Source organism: Neocloeon triangulifer, unplaced genomic scaffold (assembly GCF_031216515.1).
Source record: "Neocloeon triangulifer isolate White Clay Creek 2 clone unplaced genomic scaffold, ASM3121651v1 ptg000003l, whole genome shotgun sequence".
Lineage (NCBI taxonomy): Eukaryota > Metazoa > Arthropoda > Insecta > Ephemeroptera > Baetidae > Neocloeon > Neocloeon triangulifer.
The window spans coordinates 941873-961356 of record NW_026775546.1 but is presented as its reverse complement, the minus strand read 5'-3'; the positions used below and the strand labels follow the sequence as shown (position 1 = coordinate 961356).

Below are 19484 nucleotides of genomic sequence, written 5' to 3'. Positions count from 1 at the left end.
ACAGGACGTTGCAATTTACAAAAATTTCAATTTTTTTGATAAACTTATGAAAATCGCAAAAATAAATATATCAGTTTCTCTATTTACAATTATTTAAGTTCAGTCGGTTCAGTGCATTTTTACAATTATAAATAACTGCCATGGGAAAGATTAAATAAATATATCGATCTAAAAATTAAAAGGTGCTCTTGTCTGTTTATTTTAATAACAGCAATTAAAACAAACAAAAAACTAATTAAATATTATAATAATATTATATTTATTTTCATAAATATTACGCTATAGTTGCTGATGATCTATATAAATTAATAACCAACAGTCTGCAGACTTGCCAAGTGATTTATGCACGATAATAGTTATAAATAAGCAATTATCTAAATAATTTGAACAATTGCAAGGGTCATGTAGATCAGCATAAAATAATAATCAACTTCATTACTTTTTGTTATCCGTACTTGAATAGTGCTTATAATTTTCAATTGTCCGAGTCACGAGAATACTCATGAGTACGGTCTGAGGGTGACCCTCTGTCATCCCTATCCCTGGGAAACTTGCCCCAGCCACCACGATTGTTCCTGAAACCTCTTCCTCTGCCCCTGCCGCGGCCCCAGCCTTTTCCGCCCCGACCCCTGGAATTGTTGTGATGCTGTGGGTTAGGTTGGAAGTTGTGCTGCGTGTTGGACATTCCAGGTGGGATCATTCCTTGCATGACGTTCATCGGAGGCCCTGAGCCCATGATTCCTTGACCGTTTGCCACAGACATCTGCATCATGTAGGCCAAGTTGTCCATCAAAGGAGGCTGTTGCTGCATCATTGGCGGTTGTTGTTGGACTTGCATTGCTTGCGGTTGTAGACTCCTTGCCATACTACGAGGGTCAGAGGCCAGAACCCTCTGACGAGGGTCATTTCTTGGCTCTGCAGAAGCAGACGGTGGGGACATCGGAGAGGCGGTGTTGGAGTCGTAGTCAGCAATAACTTTCTGCAGTCGGGGGTCCTGCCGCAACGAAGGGTTTGAGAAGTTGAGCCGAAGCGTCGAGTAATCAATTTTTTCAACGGGCAGGGTTTTCAGCACATATTTAATATTGGGGTTCAGGGTTATTGAGCATTCGATTTCCTCACATGGAGGGTGCAGTGGGGGTGGTTTGAAGGGCATGCTTTTAGGATCAAGCATGTCTCGCAGGTCTGTGTCACCGAACAAGGTCTGGCGTAGGTCAGTGTCGCAGGAAACAGGCATTCGGGGTTCTGATTTTTGTAGCGGTATTCGAAGGTCCACATCTTTGGAGGAGGCAGCTTGGGGTTTTGGTGCCTCTTGTCTTGCTCGAGGGTCTCTCGCTCGTGGATCCCTAAAATTTTTCAGCAAATGTAAGAACATAATTTTTTTCAAACACCAATTTACATTGAGTCTTGGTAGTTATGTTTAGCATTCTGCGGATCCCAATCACTATCCACACTGAAATTAAATAAGATAGATTTAACTTCCAAGTGGGGTTTGCACACTTAACACACCTGGAGTTCTATTTAACCCGCAAAATATGATAATTCAAAACTTTAATTAAACACCAATAAAGATGAAATGGTAAAGTTGCAAATTTAAAATGTGATGGACTACAAAATTGAAGTTACTCCCATGAATAATGAACTATTCCATAAAAAAATTTCTTCACGTAAAATTTTGATAATTGGTACAAACCTGTTGGTACTCTCTTTAGGCTTAAGAGAAGACAGAAGCTTGGTTAGGTCATCGTTTAAGTTGATCCCTGATAAATCATAAGGAGCATCAGCAGTCTTCGTGTTCACTTTTGAAGCGTCAGACTGTAGAAAAGATTAAATATGCCTAGGATTCTTACACATTAATGATATAAAAAAAAACTACCTTATCCAAGTTTTTCAAAACGTTTGTCAAGCTTTGCTCTTCAGCTTCGTCGTCACTGGAATACCAATTTTCAGCACGAGCACTTCCCTCTTCGTCCTCACTTTTCTCATCCTCGTCTTTTTCGTCTGAATTAGCTGCAGCGTCAGCTTCTCGCTGCTGCTCCTGGTGTTGTATTCGTAAAAACAGCTCCCTCTGCCTCTTGGGAAGATTTGAAGGAACGGCAACGTCCTCGTTTCCAGATTCTATAGGATATAGTTATTTGTTATTTTAAAAATAAAAAATTAAAACTGACCTCTCTGACTATTATTATCATCTTCTCGTTCATCCATGATAACAAGGCCATGTTCTTCGTCAGAGTCGTCCCGTACTGATTTTCTTGGCGATCTATTCCTTTTCTTTTCCGAACCGGATTCAATTGTGTCACGGTAAAAGTTAAATGTTGGCGGTGCATCCTTCTCTCTTTGCTCTCGCTCAAGCCTCTGAGCTTCTAAACGCTGTTGTAACTGGATGTCAAAATCTTCCTGGCTCTGATTAGGCCAATTATCAACATTTTGCAGACTAGAACCACTTTGCTGGGCATTGTCGATAATTTCGTTTTTATCAACAGTGTAGATTTTAATATCGAATAGCGATGGAATTGATCCATCTGTATCAGGAGGTGGGATTGCTGTTGGTAGAACGACTTCACCAATCTCATTCCTTGGAAGCTGCGGAAATTCTCCTAATATTTCTTTAGGCGCTGTTTCGATATGCTGTGAACAGCCACAAAATATTAACAAAAATTGCATTTTACTACAAATAATGGAGAGGTGAAAATTTAAACGTACCCTATAATCAGTATCAAACTGTGTCTTTAAATTATGATAAAATTACAAAACTGAATATTGGTAAAATTAAATAAATAATACCTTGAGCAGAATTTCTCTTGTTCTCTCAGTCAAAGGATCATGGCTGAACTTGCAGTTTTCTTTGGAGTAACATTTCATGCCAGTGTGGAAAAATTTGCAGGGAAACTCGGAGTGCATGTATAAGCATTTTTCTTTCTTGGCACAGCAGTCCATCAAGTAAAACTTGCACAGTTCATTTTTGTGTTCAGGGGTGCCTGAATGAGAGAAGGTGCAAAGTTCGCCCTAATTTAACAAAAAATTATTCAAAATTATTTAACCATACACAAAAAAGGCTTAAATTTTTGATCCTACCTTGTGGCATTTCCCCTGCAAATAGAACATACACGGCTTTCTCCGATGCTCAGGGAAGCGTTTGTTGTGCTGTTGGGCAAGTTTGTCTCTTTTCTCAGTGCTAGGCCTTTGGTGACCTCGTTGGAACTCAGCGGGCTCCAATCGTTTCTTTTTCCTCGCTTGGAAACTTTCTTCGTCGGACCCAAAACCAGCGTCATCTGGAAAAAAAATTTGAAAAAAATTTTCTAGATTAAATATTTCCAAGTAACCTTCTCTGCCAAAACGTGGGGAATGTTTTCTCTCAGATGGCCCCTGAGAAAATCTATCATGATGCTGCTCAGGAGGCGCTTCGTGCTGCCGTTTTTTCCTATTTCGAACCTGAAATTTGATTTATCATGAAAAATCCCAAAATTTTCAGCAGATCAAACCTTTTCAGGGCGTTTTCTTCTACGCTTTTGGTGCTCATGTCTTCCGATGGGTGACCTCCTATCAAACTCAGGCTGAGCAGATCTTCCTCTTTTGACAGGACTCTGGGAAAGGAAATTCATTTAATTATTCAAAAATCATAAGGAATCATATAAATTGGAAATTTAAATTATATTTTCGGCCGTCTTAATGAAAAATTTTCAAATTACATTTTGTTGATCAGGATGGGTTTGATTAGAGGTCTGGGATTTCTTTGGAATTTGCTCCGCAACATCATCTGGTCCTTCAATTGCACCTTCTTCTGCCTCTTCTTCGTCTGCTATTTCTCCGTCTTCCAAATCCTCCTCATCACTATGAAGAGAGATAAAATAGAATTTATGATATAAGGCGTTTGAAAATTTCAATATAAGTATTTTTTTTAAATATAAATGATTTTCGTTTTTATTGAATAGGTCTAGAGCTGGACTTTCCGTAAAATTGTAAGTATGGCAAGTATGCAGGTCATCAAACTCTTTGCTTAAAACATCATAATTTTCTCATTATTGCTAAACACAATAAATTATTCTTAATATTTTTGTAATCATCTAGGTCTTCTGAAATTTTGCAAGGAAATTACGTTTAAAAATGAAAAAGAAATTAATAAAATGGATTGAAGAATGCATGATTTTAATTATGCTTTGATTTAAAAATTTTAAACACTCCGAAACCAGGGTACTCTTTTTATACGACTCCGTTCTTTCATTTTATCTATTTATGTTTAGAGACAGTGAAAAAAGTTTGTTTACAAACTTGGTGATTTTTTATGCTATAATAAAATCTTCATTTCTTATAATTAATTTAAATTTTTAACTCTTTATTCCATTTTCGGTACTTTGCACTGCTTTTGTAAAAATTGAAATTACGGAAACTCTCTGAGTAAAAATAACATTTTTGCATTAAGCCTGACAAGATGTCAAGGTCAAGAAAATGTACTTTACACAAAAATTTTGATAATTCTGCAAAAATGCCATCTATGATACATTCTGGAAATTTTGTCATGCTTTATTGTCTCTGTCAAGTATTCCAAGCATGGAGACTTTCAGACTTTGGACCATATTATTAGGCTATAGCACTGGCGCTATTCAGCAAACAATTTGGAACAAACAGGTTTAAAATTTTAGGAGCTATTGCGTATTACATAACACAAAGATGACGTTCGCAAATAAATAAATCTGAGGTTTTTGTAAAATACTTGAAGTTTGCGATTGAATTAATTCACGTGTTAATTGAAGAACAATAAAAAATTGTAATTAAATAGTTCTACTGTGTTTATCTCTAGCTTTATAAAAATTCGTCCTTTATTTTATATTTAAAAAAAAAATAAAAATAAAGCCAGTAACTAAAGATGAAAGGGCAAATATTAAAAATTTAGTTTGCAGCAAAATCTCCCGATTGCAAAATTTTATCATCGTCAAAACTAATTGTATGATATTTAGTTATCTATTCATATTATATCAACATAATCAAATTTCTTACCAAATTGTGATTTTTTTTTAAAGACGTTAAAGTTACAAAACGGAATTAAGATAAATTTCCTCAGATTGAAAAAAATTAAATATTGAGGCAACATCATATTTTGTCAATCCTTTAGCACACTATTTAAAATTTATTTCAAACCTTTCCTCCCATCTCGTCTGATCTTGTCATCATTTGCAATTTATCAAATATCAACTTTTATTAAATAGCCTCTTATGTTAAATCATTTCATATTTATTCAATGATATGATTGCATTTATAATTTATTTTTATTTGAACCTTCTATTTAATTTGGTCAGCAAAAATTAAATTTTTTTTAATAAATTGTCAAATAATCATATTGCAGAATAGCAGATTATTGCCTCGATAAAATTAATAATTTGATAATTCATTTTATCCGAAATTTTCCTACTTCATACGTTTATAAACCGCACTTGAATAAAACTGGTTTTCAAAAACTCTGGTCCACAACCGTATTATGACCAATAAAATCGCATGGTTTGCGCACGCATCGCCATAATTTTTTTTACAGCACAACCAACCTGAAGTCGGCTCATAACTGATTCTTGACCATGATAAAAGTCACCGGAAACTTTTGAAGTGACGTCACTCACTATCTCTATCACATGATTCACTTGAAATTAAGTGACGATGTGGTGGTATATTTTAAGAAAATTTTATCAGAAAGTCTCGCTCATGCGTAAATGACTTAAAAAATTAAAGATTCGAGAATTTATTATTTTATTATTAATTTTTTTCTAATTTTTAAACGAATTGAAAGAAAAAAATTAGTGCTTGAATAAAATGGATTTTTTTTTTCGATTTCGCGGGAGGGTGACGTGTTTTTTTTTAATCATTGATTAGAGGGGCGCCCAAGGGGGCATTATAAATTCTCGATCATTTCAAACCCTCATTACTGAGAGTGACCGGAACGTTATTGAATTTCGAAAATGAATGGGAAACATTCGAGGATTACTCCACCTGTCATTCTTTCCAGCTTTTATAAGTCCGTCGTCGGCGGGGATATAATTGCTTTCGACACTTTCGAGCGCCATGTTGAACGTCGATATAATTTGAATGGAGAAGTCTCGCGACAAAATAGGTGTTTAAAAATTCATGCGTCGCTTATAATGCGTCCGCGGGGTGACCGCAGCGAAAGAAAGAGTCGCATTTAAGCAAGGGTCGTGGCAACAACCACTCGGCACAGGCCGAAATATGTAATCGACGGACGATGGCGAACGAGAAGTGCAAGAAGCGGGTTAAGATGGGCGTTCGGGGAGAATTACGAGAGCGCGGATTTCTTTTCGAAATCCGGCCCAAAAGTGACGCAGTCCACACTTTGCGATGATGCCCACTTTCAGTGGCAGTTGTTTAGGAATTTCGATTTTCACGAGTTCGTGTTAGGTGCTATCTGACGGATTGAATTGCTCGCTTTACAGGCTAGCAAAATGCTGGTGACGTTTCAACATTATCGAGATGGCTCCGTGTTCTCGTTTTCGCTGGCTTGGGTCGGTTCGGCGCAGTAACAGCGCTAGTTTTCTGCTTGGCCGCTAATTCAACAGAGGCGCTGTTTTTCACATCATTCTTTTTTTCCTCCTCTTGAAAAATATTTCCATATTTATCTTCCATGCGCGGGGGGTTATAATTGAATTTAATTCCGAATATAATTATGTGTATTTTATATTGTAAGGAAATCAACGACATTAATAAATAATGTCGTAATGTCATAAAGCGCGATTAAAATGATGTAAACTTTGGTCCAGAATTAATTAAATTAATTTAATCAATTAATATATAAAAGTATGCAAGGACCGTCAAAATCATATTATTTCACGTATAGACATTGCAGACCGATAAGTTTCAATTTTTTCGTTTGAACTCCTCTAGTTGTATTTTAATTTAAATAAAATAATTTTATTTACCTTTGTCAGATTATATTTTTTCCAACTCGGTGTATAAGCGTTCTTTAATATGTTATTGTTATTAATTTTTTTAATTGCGCTAAATATTAAAAATGTTTTTTTTTTATGATCCACTCGATCCTATAATCAATTACAAGTTTTTTTTTTACTATACTGCGATTAAAGGTCAAACCTGGGTCAAACAAGATAACAAAACATAATAGTTTTAGTTTAATATTCCAATATTTGTTTCATAAAATTGATTTATCTTTTTCAGTAAACATAATTATAATAAATTAATCCATATATTAAGTACCATCTTGGAATTATTTATCACTTTTACTCGCTTTTACTACAGGTTGCGTGAACTTAACTAATTAGGGCTTTTTCTTGACGAAAGCTTCTCATAGGATCGAGTTAAGAAAAATTTTAAACCCAACCCGGAGAATTTTTCTTTAAAAAAATTAGATTTAAAATACACTCAAAATTCACCATCTATAAAAATCATTTTCTTATTTTTCAAACAGAAATTTTTAAAAGTATAGATACACGATTTTAGTTCTATAAAATGGGCAAACAACTTCAAGATTTTTTTAAAGTATTTTTTCAATCTTATTTCCGCTCACTTTGTCAATACCAAATTCCCTATTATATCTAAAAACCACTACAATTTTAGTTAAAAATTTTAATTTGTGCAAAATTTAAGAAGAGCATGCTACATTAGACTGAATGCCAAATTTTGCAACACTGGCTGTCGTTACAGCTCCTTTTTATTATTGATTAATGAAAAATTAAGCCATGTACATTCCAAGTATAGCAGAGGGTAGAAATATGGGGTGGGGTAAAGTGAGGTGCTGGGTTGCGCTGCTGACTGAGGGCTGCTCCGCATTTAAGGGAGGAGTTTAAGTGCTACATTTCAATATATAGAGTAAACGCGAGTTGGGCAGGCGGATATATATAAAATATGATAAAAAAAGTACAATCCTCAGCGCCGAATCGATGCATGCCAAATGAAAAAGCGCCGAACACCGATATTGATCAAAAATGGTAAATTTGAGAGGCAAAATCAGCACCGCGCGCTGAGCACCACAAGAAAAAGCTACACTAAGGGGGACACTAAAGCGCCGCCTTCATAGGGGAAATGTGCAAACTCGTCTTCTTCCACAAAAGGCTACAGCAGACGAGATATAAAAATTGATCCATTTACATTAACGTTCTGTGTGCCTGAAAATAGCCACCAAACATCTCCATTGGAGCTTCAGTTGCAATATTAATAACAAAAATAACGGCTTAAGATTTTGCAACCAAAGGTAAGTGATATTTTACTCATTAATATTGTGTGGCACGTAAAAAGAAATTGTACAAAAATAGTAATTAAATTTCTGTTTACATATAGTAACATTTTTATATCAAAAATATTAATTTTTGGTATAATTTTTTTATATAATTGTTGGTTCACACCACACCAAATTTTAACTTAATTCATACAAAGAAGGTGAAAAATACTAAATTGAAAAATTAAACTTGTCTACAATTCAGAATTTTTTTATCATCCCCTAATTTACATTGAGACTTAAATTAGTAATAAAATACGAAAACTCAGAAACTTTCTTGTCGCGTAATTATCCAGGAAAAAATCCAAAGTTGAAATATCTTTGCTTAAATTTTAATATTTTCTTTTTCAATTAAAATTTGAATAAAAAAAATATTAAAAATTGAATTGAGAATACTTTTTATTAATTCATTTAATGTATTCAGCTATTGTCATTTAATTCCAGATTTTTATGCAAGCACTTGTCAGCCCTGGCACCAAGCGTTCGGCTGCACCAGCACCGGCGAGCGCAGCTCAACATCGATGTGGTCTGCGCAGACAACGCAAGTCCAACTTCAGCAACGCCGAGGTCGAAATCCTGGTGCGCGAGGTGGCCGCCCGACGCGACGTTCTCTTCAGCTCTCGCGGCCGAACGTCCTGCACAAACGGCGTCGCAAAGAGCACCGAGAAAATGTGCAAGTGGCGAGAAGTAGCCGCCGTCGTCAACGGCGCCGAGTTTGGCGAAAGAAGGACAGTGCGCGAGGTTCGCAAGAAATGGGAGAATGTGGTCAGCTCGTTCCGAAGAAAACTGAGGCAGCCAAATTTACTGACCTCTTTGATAGGTGGACTAGGCAGAGGAATTCGGTGTCCGGCCGACGAGGCCCTTGCATGTGCAAATGCTTACTGTGGAATGACACCGAAAATTATTAACAGGTCGGAAATCAATCGGCACGACCTAGAGGAAGAAGATGAAGATCCTGAACTTTTGCTGCAGCCTGAGGTGCAAATCGACGAAGATCACGATTCGCCGCCCATGGAATTCGGCAACAGCACTAATTGCAAGGTTGAATTTAATAAAGGTGATGACTCTGCTGCAAGTCCACAAATCGGGACTGGGCAGAGCTCCGAAGAAGAGGCACCACCGAAGGAAATTGAAATGCAGAAATTGCAAGTGATGAAAAAACTGCTCGATGTCCAGAGCAAAAGACTGAAGGTCGAACGAAAGAGACTTAAAGTGGAGAGGATGAGACTGCAAATCGAGCTACAGAAAACGGAAAATAATAGTGGCAGTTAAAGGATTGAGTTTTGATTGCTTGAAAATAATTTTTTGCACAAAGAAACGCATAAAAAATAAAATGCTTAAAAAAATTGATTGTGAAAAAAATAAACTATGAGGTTAGAAGTTGATGGTTCAAATTAAGAGATTTCGGCAAATGCATAAACAGTTTTGCCTTTGAGACCCTTCAGACAAAATAATTATTGATGTTGCAGTATTTTATGCTAGTTTATTTAGAACATTTGTTTAGGGGAAAGAAAGGTTGTTTGCGCAGTTGCAGAGAATATTCGATGATTACTTCAGATGAATTGGTAATAATTGTATTGTTCATTGATGCACACAAATCAGCAGCATAAAATAATGTAATGTACCTTATTTCAAAATCCACATACTGTGGATAAAAAGTTTAACCCAATGTGGATAAAATATGATTATAATAAACGTAATAAACATTAACAAGTTTTAAATTAAGCAAGAATTTCATCACAAGGCCAAGGCATCACAATAAACAAAATCACTTAGCAGCAGGCTCGGACTGGTCTGTGGGGGGAAAACTCCCATCGGACCGAGGCTCTTTTAAAATAGGACTTACGAGCCTGGCTAGCCACACACTTTTTAAGTCGGCTGCCTAAATGAAGGGTTGGAAAGATTTGCACCAGTCCGGGTTTGCTTTTTAGGTTTTGTTTAGGAGAGTTGTTGTAAAATTATTAACCTGAAACTGACTTAGCGCTGCTTGAGATCAAAAATCTCAATCAGCAGTGGCTCCACATCTCTAGGGTTGACATCAAGGTACACGCGCACATGATCTTCATTGAGTTTATGAAGTTCGGCCATCTTCTGGATAAGTTTCAAGAAGACAGACCTTGCCTCGCAGCCTTGAAATTTGCTTTCAAGATATCGCCTCAATAGGTAGTAGTAGGAATTCTGAAAAATTATGAATCATTTGTTAAATCTTGTGCTCAATTTAAAATAAATGTAATCAAAACAAAGGATTTGCTTCATCTACTGGCCCTACCTGTTCAAGTTTGATAACGTCCTGGTGGACCACATTAGCCCTATCTGGGGTGAACAGCGTGATGGCACCTAAAAGCAACATTATGCTTTCGTCGTTACGCCAGGCAGCATCAAAGGTTTGTAAAAAGCGCTGGTGCTCCTGGTAAATGTTGCCTCTTGCCTCCTTTAGAACGTCAACTCTAACATTTAGACGCTCTTGACTATGAGGTATCTGTAAAGAGATTAATATTTAATAAAATATAATTTGTAATAAAAATTCCCGTTGGAGTCAGAGTCTGAGATTAAGTGTAAAAAAAATTTAATTTTTCATCAATGAGCATTTGTAATTTCCTAACTAAGAATTTAAAATTGGTACTTAAAACACTTTTCTAGCAGAAAAATATATACCTTCCATGCAGCATTATCAGGATCATAAGTCATGGCACTTCGAAGGATCATCATTTCAGTGCAGCCACCTTTCAGCAGAGCTACTTGGTCTTCTTGGCACATATTTTTGAAGGCGCTGATCTTTTTGGCCATTTTGATCAACCTTCGAATCGCAATTGCAGTCAAGTTTATGACATCTAGCAGCATAGGACCCTGCCCGTCCTAAAATAAAAAGTATTGGTGCAATCATTTTATAATACTTGTGGAGGATGACCTACATTGAATTTGGAGTCTTCTCCAACAAGAGCATTTAGGTCGTCGTCCAATGGAGCCAACAGGGCTTTGTTAGCCAATACAAGTTCGTTTAGTTTGGCTCGCTCAGACTCATTAAGCGGGCGGTTGTTGTTAGCTGCAGCTCGGGCACCATAAGCTTCAAACTCAAGTTTTATGGCCTCACTCAGTATCGACTCAATAGAGTTTGGCTCACAAATATTCATGCTGTGATGACAGTAAGAATTAATTAATCGGACAAATAAATAAATTCTACAAACCTTGCTGACGGCATGAAAGCATCCGAGTTTTCCTCCGTCTGATTGTCACCACCATTAAATGAACACACGGTGCTCTTTGGTGATGGAATTGCCAAAAAAGCAGTTGGCAACGGCGGCAAACCAGGTGGTGAAAGCGGCTCAAATTTGATGTTCGACTCTTCCTCTAAAGATGACCCACTGCCCCTTGCATCATGTACATCGGCTGAGTCGGAAGACAAGTTTTCCCCCGACGAAGGCCCGATTAGTGACGAGAGTAGGGGCAGAGCGCACACAGATTCTCTGGCCCCTGCAATGGGCTGAGCAGGAACAGGTAAGGCTCCTTCGGCAGCCTCGAGCCGTGGTTGGGGTGAGGTGATGACACTCACAGCTACGGAAGATGAAGAGCTTGATGGACTGGAGGGATAAAACGAGGTAGTCGAGGGGCTCTCAGGCAGGCCTCCGGTGTCCTCTTCTTCATCTAGCTTCATAACCTAAAAACGTGAAAGGAATATTAATCACAATTGTTGCTACATGGTGGTCAAGAATTAACATTAGAGGGATTTGAGCATATAAAATTCAATTAATATAACTCATAATATGAGAAAAATTGTGCATTCAAGAGGACTATTGTAGTGAAAAATTTGCCTTTCCCTTGTGAACAAATTAATGTGTTTTTAAATTTACTTTTTTTTTAAATACTTTTACTGTATTTATGTACCTTTGTTGGCCTAATACAATCCAACATCTTTCCTCGGCTGTCTCGTCTTTTTGCCCTGTTTTGCTCGATTTTGATCTTCTTCAGCTGTTTGTCCTCGTCGGACATAATCCAGTCCTTTCTCATACCAATGTCGATACATTTCTGCAGTCGACACTTCTGGCAGAATCGTCTGGTGACTGCCGTGATGCTGCAATTTCCAGTAAAGGGGCACCTGAATTCCTTTAAGAAGACGCAAGGGAAAATTTTGATCAGTAAGTATTTTGTTAATAAGCGCTTAGTTTTGTACTTTCTGCAATAGCAGATTTTAAAAAAAAAAAATGGTGAAACCACTCCAAAAATTTGATTGGTTTTATTTATTTTAACAGTTTTAACACGAGTTTAAACAAATGAGGAAAATTTTCCATGAGAGTCGGAATTCATAAACCACCAAAACATTGAAATTTACCTTATTTTTCAAGGCATTTCTTCGGAAAAAAGCCTTGCAAGATTCACATGTGACAGCGTTGAAATTGTAACCAAAGGCTTTGTCGCCGCACACTCCACACTCTTTATTGTCCACCTTGTTCTTGCTGGCCTCGACATCCTCTCTTGTGGGCGAATCACTTGACATTTCTTTTCTGAAAAATCAAAAACACTTCAGTAAATAAACAATGTACTCTATCATTAATTAACAAGTAATTTAATTTTGTGAGCATTACCTTGTTAATGACTTCTCCTGGGCACAAAACTTCTGTTGCAGAGGCAAATAACTCGCAATAAGTTCAGTGTAGGTTTTTCCTCATTGCACTGCGAGACGATTGCTGCGGAAAAATCAAGAAAAGCTTGTATACTAAATCGTTGACATTTAATTTTATCTTCATTTCAATTAAATGTAATTAACATAATTATGCACTTTTAACTGACCGAGTGAATTTAGAGAAGGAAAATACATATCAATTAAATGTCTCATATTTTTTGAAGAGGGTAGAAATGTAAAAAATAACAATCAATTTTTCTATCACCGATTCTGCTAACAGATAAATATATGAAATCACAATTAATTTCGCATGTGGCTATGTTGAACTATCAAACATCAAAGAACGAAGAACGAATAAAAAATATAAAGATTGCCATATAGATATATTAGTGCAGAGACACATACTTCATGTCTAGTGCTTCAAAAGATTTCCACAACGTATGCTTCGATAAAGCAATAATCCTAGGTAATTTCTATTGATAATGGTTTTTCGTTCACCCGAGCCCGTTTTAAAAGAAAGGTTCGTCAATGAAGTCAGAATGAACCAGAGAAAGTCACCTAAATAGTTGAGTCGTGATGATTAAAATTACTCACAATCAGAGCGATTCCTGGGTGTCCGTAGGTCCAGAGGCGTACCATGAAAGGGGCGTAACGGGGAGGGTTGATGAACAACAAGAGTCAAGAAATCTCAGGTTAACGAAAGTAGTACAAATGGCGCTGCAGTCGATGAGCGGCCCATGCTGTTGATACGCGATAGCCAATCAGAGAGGGCCAAAGATGTTCGGCAATTAGCCCACCGAGAAGCTCCTGTTCATTGATTTTCATTTCAATGATCGTGTTTTTTCAACATGACAAATGATTGGGCGAAAGTTTTCAACTCTTTATATTTACGGTTTGGGCGCGAAAGCTGAACTATAGCGAAATTTTCGAAATTTTAATGTTGAATTATCCTTGATTTGACTTTTATCTTTTTACTCTTACAAAACAGTATATATCGTATATATGAATTTTTAAAAACTAAGTATAAATGGAATTAACATTAATCCGTTGCTTTTTGAACAGTGAAAACAAATTTAGATAAAATCAGGATAAAATAAAATTTAATTTTTTATACATATAACTATGGTGACGTAACTGACGTACTAATTTCATTACCAATACTCATGGAACACTAATTGTAAAAATAATCATTCCTTGGATATTTTGTTTCAAATATAAAAAAATTTATTAATTTTTTTTTTAAATCTTTTTTTGTTGAACCAAAAACGGCTAAGAAATTAAATACATTTTTCGTGCGGCGAAAAACCTAATATTATTTATTAAGATGAATTATGGATTTGTTTTATACTCTTATACAGGAATGAGAGTGACTTATATGAAGTTGAAAACAAAATATCTTCACTATATCAATATCAACAAGGACAACTCTTTTTTTGCGGATGAGCGGAATTCTTTAAAGTTAAACTTCCAGAGTAGTTTTCTAGCCCATTTCCCCCATCTTGCCGCATCATAACATCCACGAGGAATCTACAAAAAAATAATATCGAGTCAAAAGAATTAATTATAAAGATTAAATTTCTCAACGCAAAAATGACAACACACCTCATCGAATCATGCACCATCAGACCCTCTTTTGCCGAAGTCTCGGTCCACCCAATGAAATTATTTTCCTTGTAAAATGATTCGATTTCCATTTGATCCACTTGCCGGTTTGGCAAATCGCACTAGAAAAATAAAATTCAATTTTTTATTTAAAATAATAATTTTAGTGCAATTGCCAGTCCCGTTTCTGCCTTATGCAAATGCATAATACATTGTTTTTCTTTCGTTACCTTATTTGCCAGTAACATACAAGGTATGGGACTGCCGTCAGGAAGTGTGCATTTTGAGTCGACATCCTTCTTCCATTTTAAAGAGTTAAGGAACGAGTTTTTGTTGCTCAAATCGAACATTATCACACAGCCGTGCGCATCCTTGTAATACACTCGAGTCATCCATGTGAACCTCTCCTGTCCTGTAAAATTGAATATAAAATTAAAAGGAAATATTTCATTATTTAAATTGATTAGTAAAAAATAAATATATAATTTAATTATATACCTGCGATGTCCCACAGCTGCAGCTTAATAGTTTGCGTGTCGGGCCAGTGAAGTATTTTGAGCGCGAAATCAACTCCGACGGTGCCTTTATAATCCCTCTTGAATGTATCCTGAACATAGCGTTGTACGAAGGATGTCTTTCCTACTGTCGGGTCTCCAATAATGATCACTTTGAACAACTTCTCCGGCATTGTGTGGAACTCTGAAAGCATGTGGGGATGACTCACTTAAATGGAATAGAATTTGAATAGATAAATATTTATCTGTAAACACTTATATATCACAATAATTATTTCTCCGATGATCAACATAATTTGGAAGCACAAACAAATCAAGAAGTACTCATTGTTCAAGTTGTTCAGAATCAAAAGATTTGAAATTGAAATTGCAATAATCAAGTAAAAACTAGAAACCTTCCTCTCTTTTAAAATCGTGGATTATAAATAACAAATTTCTGTTGCAAAATAAAAGCACATACAGCCCAATCTGATGCGTCGTCTTCAAAATGCGTATATATTTATTTTTGCTAGAGAACAAACAAAATTCAAGAATAATAATTCACAAGAATGATTTCACTCATCAGTATTTTTTTTTATTGCCAATATTGAAAAAAATTAAGAGCAATTTTTTTTATTGAAATGAAACCAGATATATTAAAATGCAATAAAAAAACTGCCAGAGAGTAAAGGGTTGCGGTTCACTCTGTTAATTTAATATATTATCTCCTCTCTTATTATAATAAAGCTGCGGCGCTGTTGAATTTTACTCATATTGGGACACAAAATGCTGGTTCCAGCAGAACCTGTTACTGTTAAGTGTGTCCCTTCACGGCCTCTGTTGCTGGTCAAGGATTAAAAGCTAAAATGCGCTATAAAAAGTAAAGTATTTATACAAAATCGGAGAAATAGAATCTGCGCGCAAACGCGTTGAGAGCGATATGCAGAAAATTGATTCTTAAATGCTATAGTAAATTTTTCGAAATTTTGAAATAAAGCAGCGGCGTTTTTGTCAAGCCAAAATAGGAATGTGCGACGCGCTTTGCAAAATAGTACGAACCTCGCCACAGTCCGTGTGCAGATTGAGTGTTGGGCCGACCAGACTGGCCGGCTCACCTCACCTGCCAAGTCGCTGGTCGGCCTGAATCAATATGCACGTGACTCGATCCTTGAAAGCGAATTCAATCCTCTGCCAACACAAGCTCGGGATTATTCTATCCACACACATTTTCTGTATCTTTCTGTGAATATTATAATTCGCAGCCATAATATGTAGCCTTGGAATTTTAATATCAAGAAATGCGCGTAGCAAATTAAATTAATAGTTAATTTTTTTTGCAACAACATAGATAATTAAAATTAATATTGATCAATGATTTTTGCTTAGGTTTTATTTAAGTAGCAAAACGGATGCAAGCAGGAATTATTTAATAAAAATTAATATTATAAATTATTAGAAAAATCGTAATTTTTAAAACTCACTGAAATGATTCGTAAAATTAATCCGTGCCTGCATCACAATGGTTCCCTAATTTATTCTAACTAAGTTTATTTTATTATTTTCATAAATTGTAAGATGAAAGTTTTTTTTTTTTGCATCTTTGAAATTATATAAAACGCAAGAGATTTTTGTACTGTTTTGTAGAGTTATAATCTCTTGATATTTTCATTCATCTGCAGATCTGCATTCATCATACACGGAGAGACTGGATGTCCGAGCGTGATCGTATGGAGCAAAACCTTCCGATCAATCGTATAATGTATCCGATCTGATCGGAAGTAAAGTAAGATTTTTGATCACCTAAAAGTGATTGTATAAATTGTCCGATCTAGATCGTAAAGAATAGTCCTTACAATCACTGATCGGACAAAATATGCGACCCAGTTCTTCTACATGAGACGATCAGCGTGAATGAACGGAGTGTCCGATCAGCGATCAGACAAAATTTCTGGTCTGATCGGAACGCGCCTAAGAGAACCGTGCTTGTTTATCAGCAACTTTCGAGAAATTCCTTTTCAAAAATAGCCAACGGTCGTTTTTACGAAGCTTCCCTCCAAAACTTTGGCTTGGCGTCAGTTGGAGAGAAGACCTGGACCTGTGCGGATGTATTGCTCCTGTTTGTAAAATTTCAAACAATTTAAAAAGAAAACTGCCCCTGAGATCGAATTCAAATTCCACGCACTGAAGGTAAATTAAAACACATTGAATTAAAAGGTCTTGTATTTGAAATTCGATTTCCATCTGTGTTTTCAGAAAAATCTCATGAGTTAATTCAGCTGCTGCCAAGCTATGAGTCCTCCCTGAATGCAGTGCTACGCAGCGGCTCAAAATTGGAACAAGAATGCTCAAAGAAACTAACTTTAAAAAAGGTGAGGTGTCTTCTTGTTTGCATTTCTATTAGGAAATTAATTCATAAATGCTTTGGTACAGCAATGCCTAAAATGATCATTATAGCAATTTAATTTGTCAATTTCAAATGTTGCAGAAATTTTCACTGATTCGCAAACCACAAGAACCAAACTGCATCCGGCCGGGATGGACAACATCAAAATTTCATCCCACCAGGATACTAAAACTGAGGATCAACCTTTTAAGAGTGATGAGTCCATTTTCTTTCTTTGAAATTTGAATTCCGCAAATTTAGCTTGATATGATATTGTTAAATTTAAAGGAATTATGCCAGAATTGAATAGCATAAAAAATGAGCCAGAGTAGCATTTTTTTTAAATTTATTGTAAAAGAGACTAATAATACGTCACATAAAATTCTTGAGCATGACGACAAGCTGAAGAAACTTGTCAAACTTTTGTGCCATTAATTATTTGTTAATTTGATTTTTGACTATGTATAACAAATAAATTTTATATTCTGTACTTTGTACTCCTAAATAAAAAATATGAAACTCTATTTGAACTTGTTTTTGTTAATAACTTGAATTCCTAAAATAAAAATAAATATGAAATGAAAAATAAAAATAATAACAGAAGATCTAAATTGTAAAGCTTATACAAGCAAAGATCCTCTAGTTTGTCCGATCAAAGATCGTAAAGAGCAGCCGATTGAGTGCTATGCTGTTTTGTCCGATCTCTGATCGGACAAAATAGTAGACTTTGGCTCGTATAGCTTATGCGAGCACGCCGAACGCGCTATACAATCCAGCTTGCACGCTCTGTCCGATCAGTAGATCGTAAACGCTGTACGATTTTTTTCACTGTGTCGTTTTTAGGCGATCAGATCGTATAAAATTGAAGTATGATCGGACACAGAGTCTCTCCGTGTAGAAATCCCAACACTCTCCTGACTAAAATAAAAAAAAACAATAATTGGAATAATTGAATAGATTGAGATTTTTATTTCATATTTAATTTACTATTTAAAGCAAGGAAAAAACAGGTTTACTGAAAACTCGTATTCACATGAATGCGCACTCGGCCACTCGCGGATAGTAAAAAATTATATTTTAATAAAAATTCTTCATATCAGCATTAATTTTATATCCAGAAAATCCATAATATTTTAGATGGAAACGCTTCTTTGAATTGTTCTTATATCCGCAAGAAAATGTTTTTTTTTTTTAGAAAATTTCGAAAAATTTGATATTATTCTTTTTTTGTAAATCATATATAAAAAAAGGATTCAACTTCGCTTTAAAATTAATTTGTTCTATTTTTTTCTAATTAATATGAAAACGCAATCAAATGTTTGCTGAAATTTTGCTTGGGCTTTGTATAAATGGGAATTATTACGTAATGAGACATTTTAATTCATTACATTCATAATACAATGCCAATTAATTTGAACTCACTGTCGATTGTGTCGTAGAACTGGGATTCGCTCTCGGGGTCACTTCCCTCATCTGCGGGCGTGCGTGAGGGTGAGTCGTCCGCAAGACTGAGGTGCGAACCATCCCAGAAAGACATTTGGCGGCCTCCGACACGCGGCCAAAACACAAGTTGCCTGCGGCTTTGCTGCGACATCACAAGCAAGAAACTTCACCCGTCAGTGGTTCCCATCTGTGCAGCTGACAGTCGACTTATTACACTCGGAAATTACTCAAACCCAGTGGCGAAAAAAAAATCGAGGATTTGTATTTGAATAAAGACTCTGTTGGGGTGACACACAGGTTGCCTATCTATCGCGGCTGAATCCTACGAAATGCCACCGACTAGTGTTTTGTGAATGTTAATTATTGAGGAGGGTATTTTGTCAACGCTGAAAGACGAACAGCAGCACACCTTCTTGCCTGTACGGTACGACAGTGAGAAAACACCAACACCGACTGGCTCAAGCAAGAGCTATATGAATATAGAAATAAGAAAGTGGACAGGGAATAAGGTGCCGCTGCAAGGTTTCCCTTTCCCCCACTCCATGTGCAGAATAACTTTTGCCAAAGCAATAAACTCCAAAATTAATTTATTACATCCGAACCAAAAGAGGAGAATAGGATTTGGGGAGAAATGACGTGCTGAATATTAACACACACTGGACAATAAAATAATTTAGTACGTTTTAGAATCAAATCAGAATAATATAATAATGGGCT

General features: G+C 36.0%; 4 protein-coding genes and 1 long non-coding RNA gene across 9 annotated transcripts; 2 read left to right on the top strand and 3 right to left on the bottom strand.

Moving 5' to 3' along the window:
• Positions 1-240: 240 nt before the first annotated feature.
• On the bottom strand, positions 241-6500 carry LOC132192852 (uncharacterized). Of its 2 annotated transcripts, XM_059613026.1 has the most exons (11): positions 5974-6500; positions 3687-3828; positions 3480-3581; positions 3321-3429; positions 3073-3269; positions 2782-3003; positions 2166-2625; positions 1874-2115; positions 1691-1812; positions 1397-1450; positions 241-1343 (listed from the first exon to the last, which is right to left on the bottom strand). In XM_059613026.1, the coding sequence occupies exons 1-11, from the start codon at positions 6045-6047 to the stop codon at positions 476-478; spliced, it is 2592 nt and encodes an 863-aa protein (XP_059469009.1). In that variant the 5' UTR covers positions 6048-6500; the 3' UTR covers positions 241-475. The 2 variants fall into 2 exon arrangements, with proteins under 2 accessions (XP_059469009.1, XP_059469011.1); XM_059613028.1 differs by lacking the exon at positions 1397-1450.
• A 1024-nt stretch (positions 6501-7524) lies between these two features.
• On the top strand, positions 7525-10376 carry LOC132192933 (myb/SANT-like DNA-binding domain-containing protein 4). 2 transcript variants are annotated; one of them, XM_059613175.1, is made up of 3 exons: positions 7525-8203; positions 8672-8992; positions 9048-10376. In XM_059613175.1, the coding sequence occupies exons 2-3, from the start codon at positions 8749-8751 to the stop codon at positions 9497-9499; spliced, it is 696 nt and encodes a 231-aa protein (XP_059469158.1). In that variant the 5' UTR covers positions 7525-8203; positions 8672-8748; the 3' UTR covers positions 9500-10376. The 2 variants fall into 2 exon arrangements, with proteins under 2 accessions (XP_059469158.1, XP_059469157.1); XM_059613174.1 differs by having other exon boundaries at positions 8672-10376.
• LOC132192932 (nuclear hormone receptor HR96) lies at positions 9701-13562 on the bottom strand. Of its 2 annotated transcripts, none has more exons than XM_059613172.1 (9): positions 13440-13562; positions 12808-12909; positions 12555-12726; positions 12110-12328; positions 11413-11882; positions 11140-11359; positions 10883-11083; positions 10497-10706; positions 9701-10405 (listed from the first exon to the last, which is right to left on the bottom strand). In XM_059613172.1, exons 3-9 carry the CDS (start codon positions 12717-12719, stop codon positions 10205-10207), a joined length of 1686 nt encoding a protein of 561 aa, XP_059469155.1. In that variant the 5' UTR covers positions 12720-12726; positions 12808-12909; positions 13440-13562; the 3' UTR covers positions 9701-10204. The 2 variants fall into 2 exon arrangements, with proteins under 2 accessions (XP_059469155.1, XP_059469156.1); XM_059613173.1 differs by having other exon boundaries at positions 13404-13452.
• Positions 13563-14104: 542 nt separating this feature from the next.
• LOC132205633 (ras-related protein Rab-7L1-like) lies at positions 14105-19239 on the bottom strand. Of its 2 annotated transcripts, XM_059634828.1 has the most exons (6): positions 19177-19196; positions 18747-18962; positions 14946-15146; positions 14678-14859; positions 14448-14569; positions 14105-14372 (listed from the first exon to the last, which is right to left on the bottom strand). In XM_059634828.1, the coding sequence occupies exons 2-6, from the start codon at positions 18916-18918 to the stop codon at positions 14258-14260; spliced, it is 792 nt and encodes a 263-aa protein (XP_059490811.1). In that variant the 5' UTR covers positions 18919-18962; positions 19177-19196; the 3' UTR covers positions 14105-14257. The 2 variants fall into 2 exon arrangements, with proteins under 2 accessions (XP_059490811.1, XP_059490810.1); XM_059634827.1 differs by having other exon boundaries at positions 14106-14372; positions 18747-19239.
• Positions 16816-17842, top strand: LOC132205634 (uncharacterized). The gene is made up of 3 exons (XR_009442716.1): positions 16816-17128; positions 17195-17310; positions 17427-17842. It is a non-coding gene; the product is annotated as an uncharacterized LOC132205634 (long non-coding RNA).
• Positions 19240-19484: the final 245 nt, after the last annotated feature.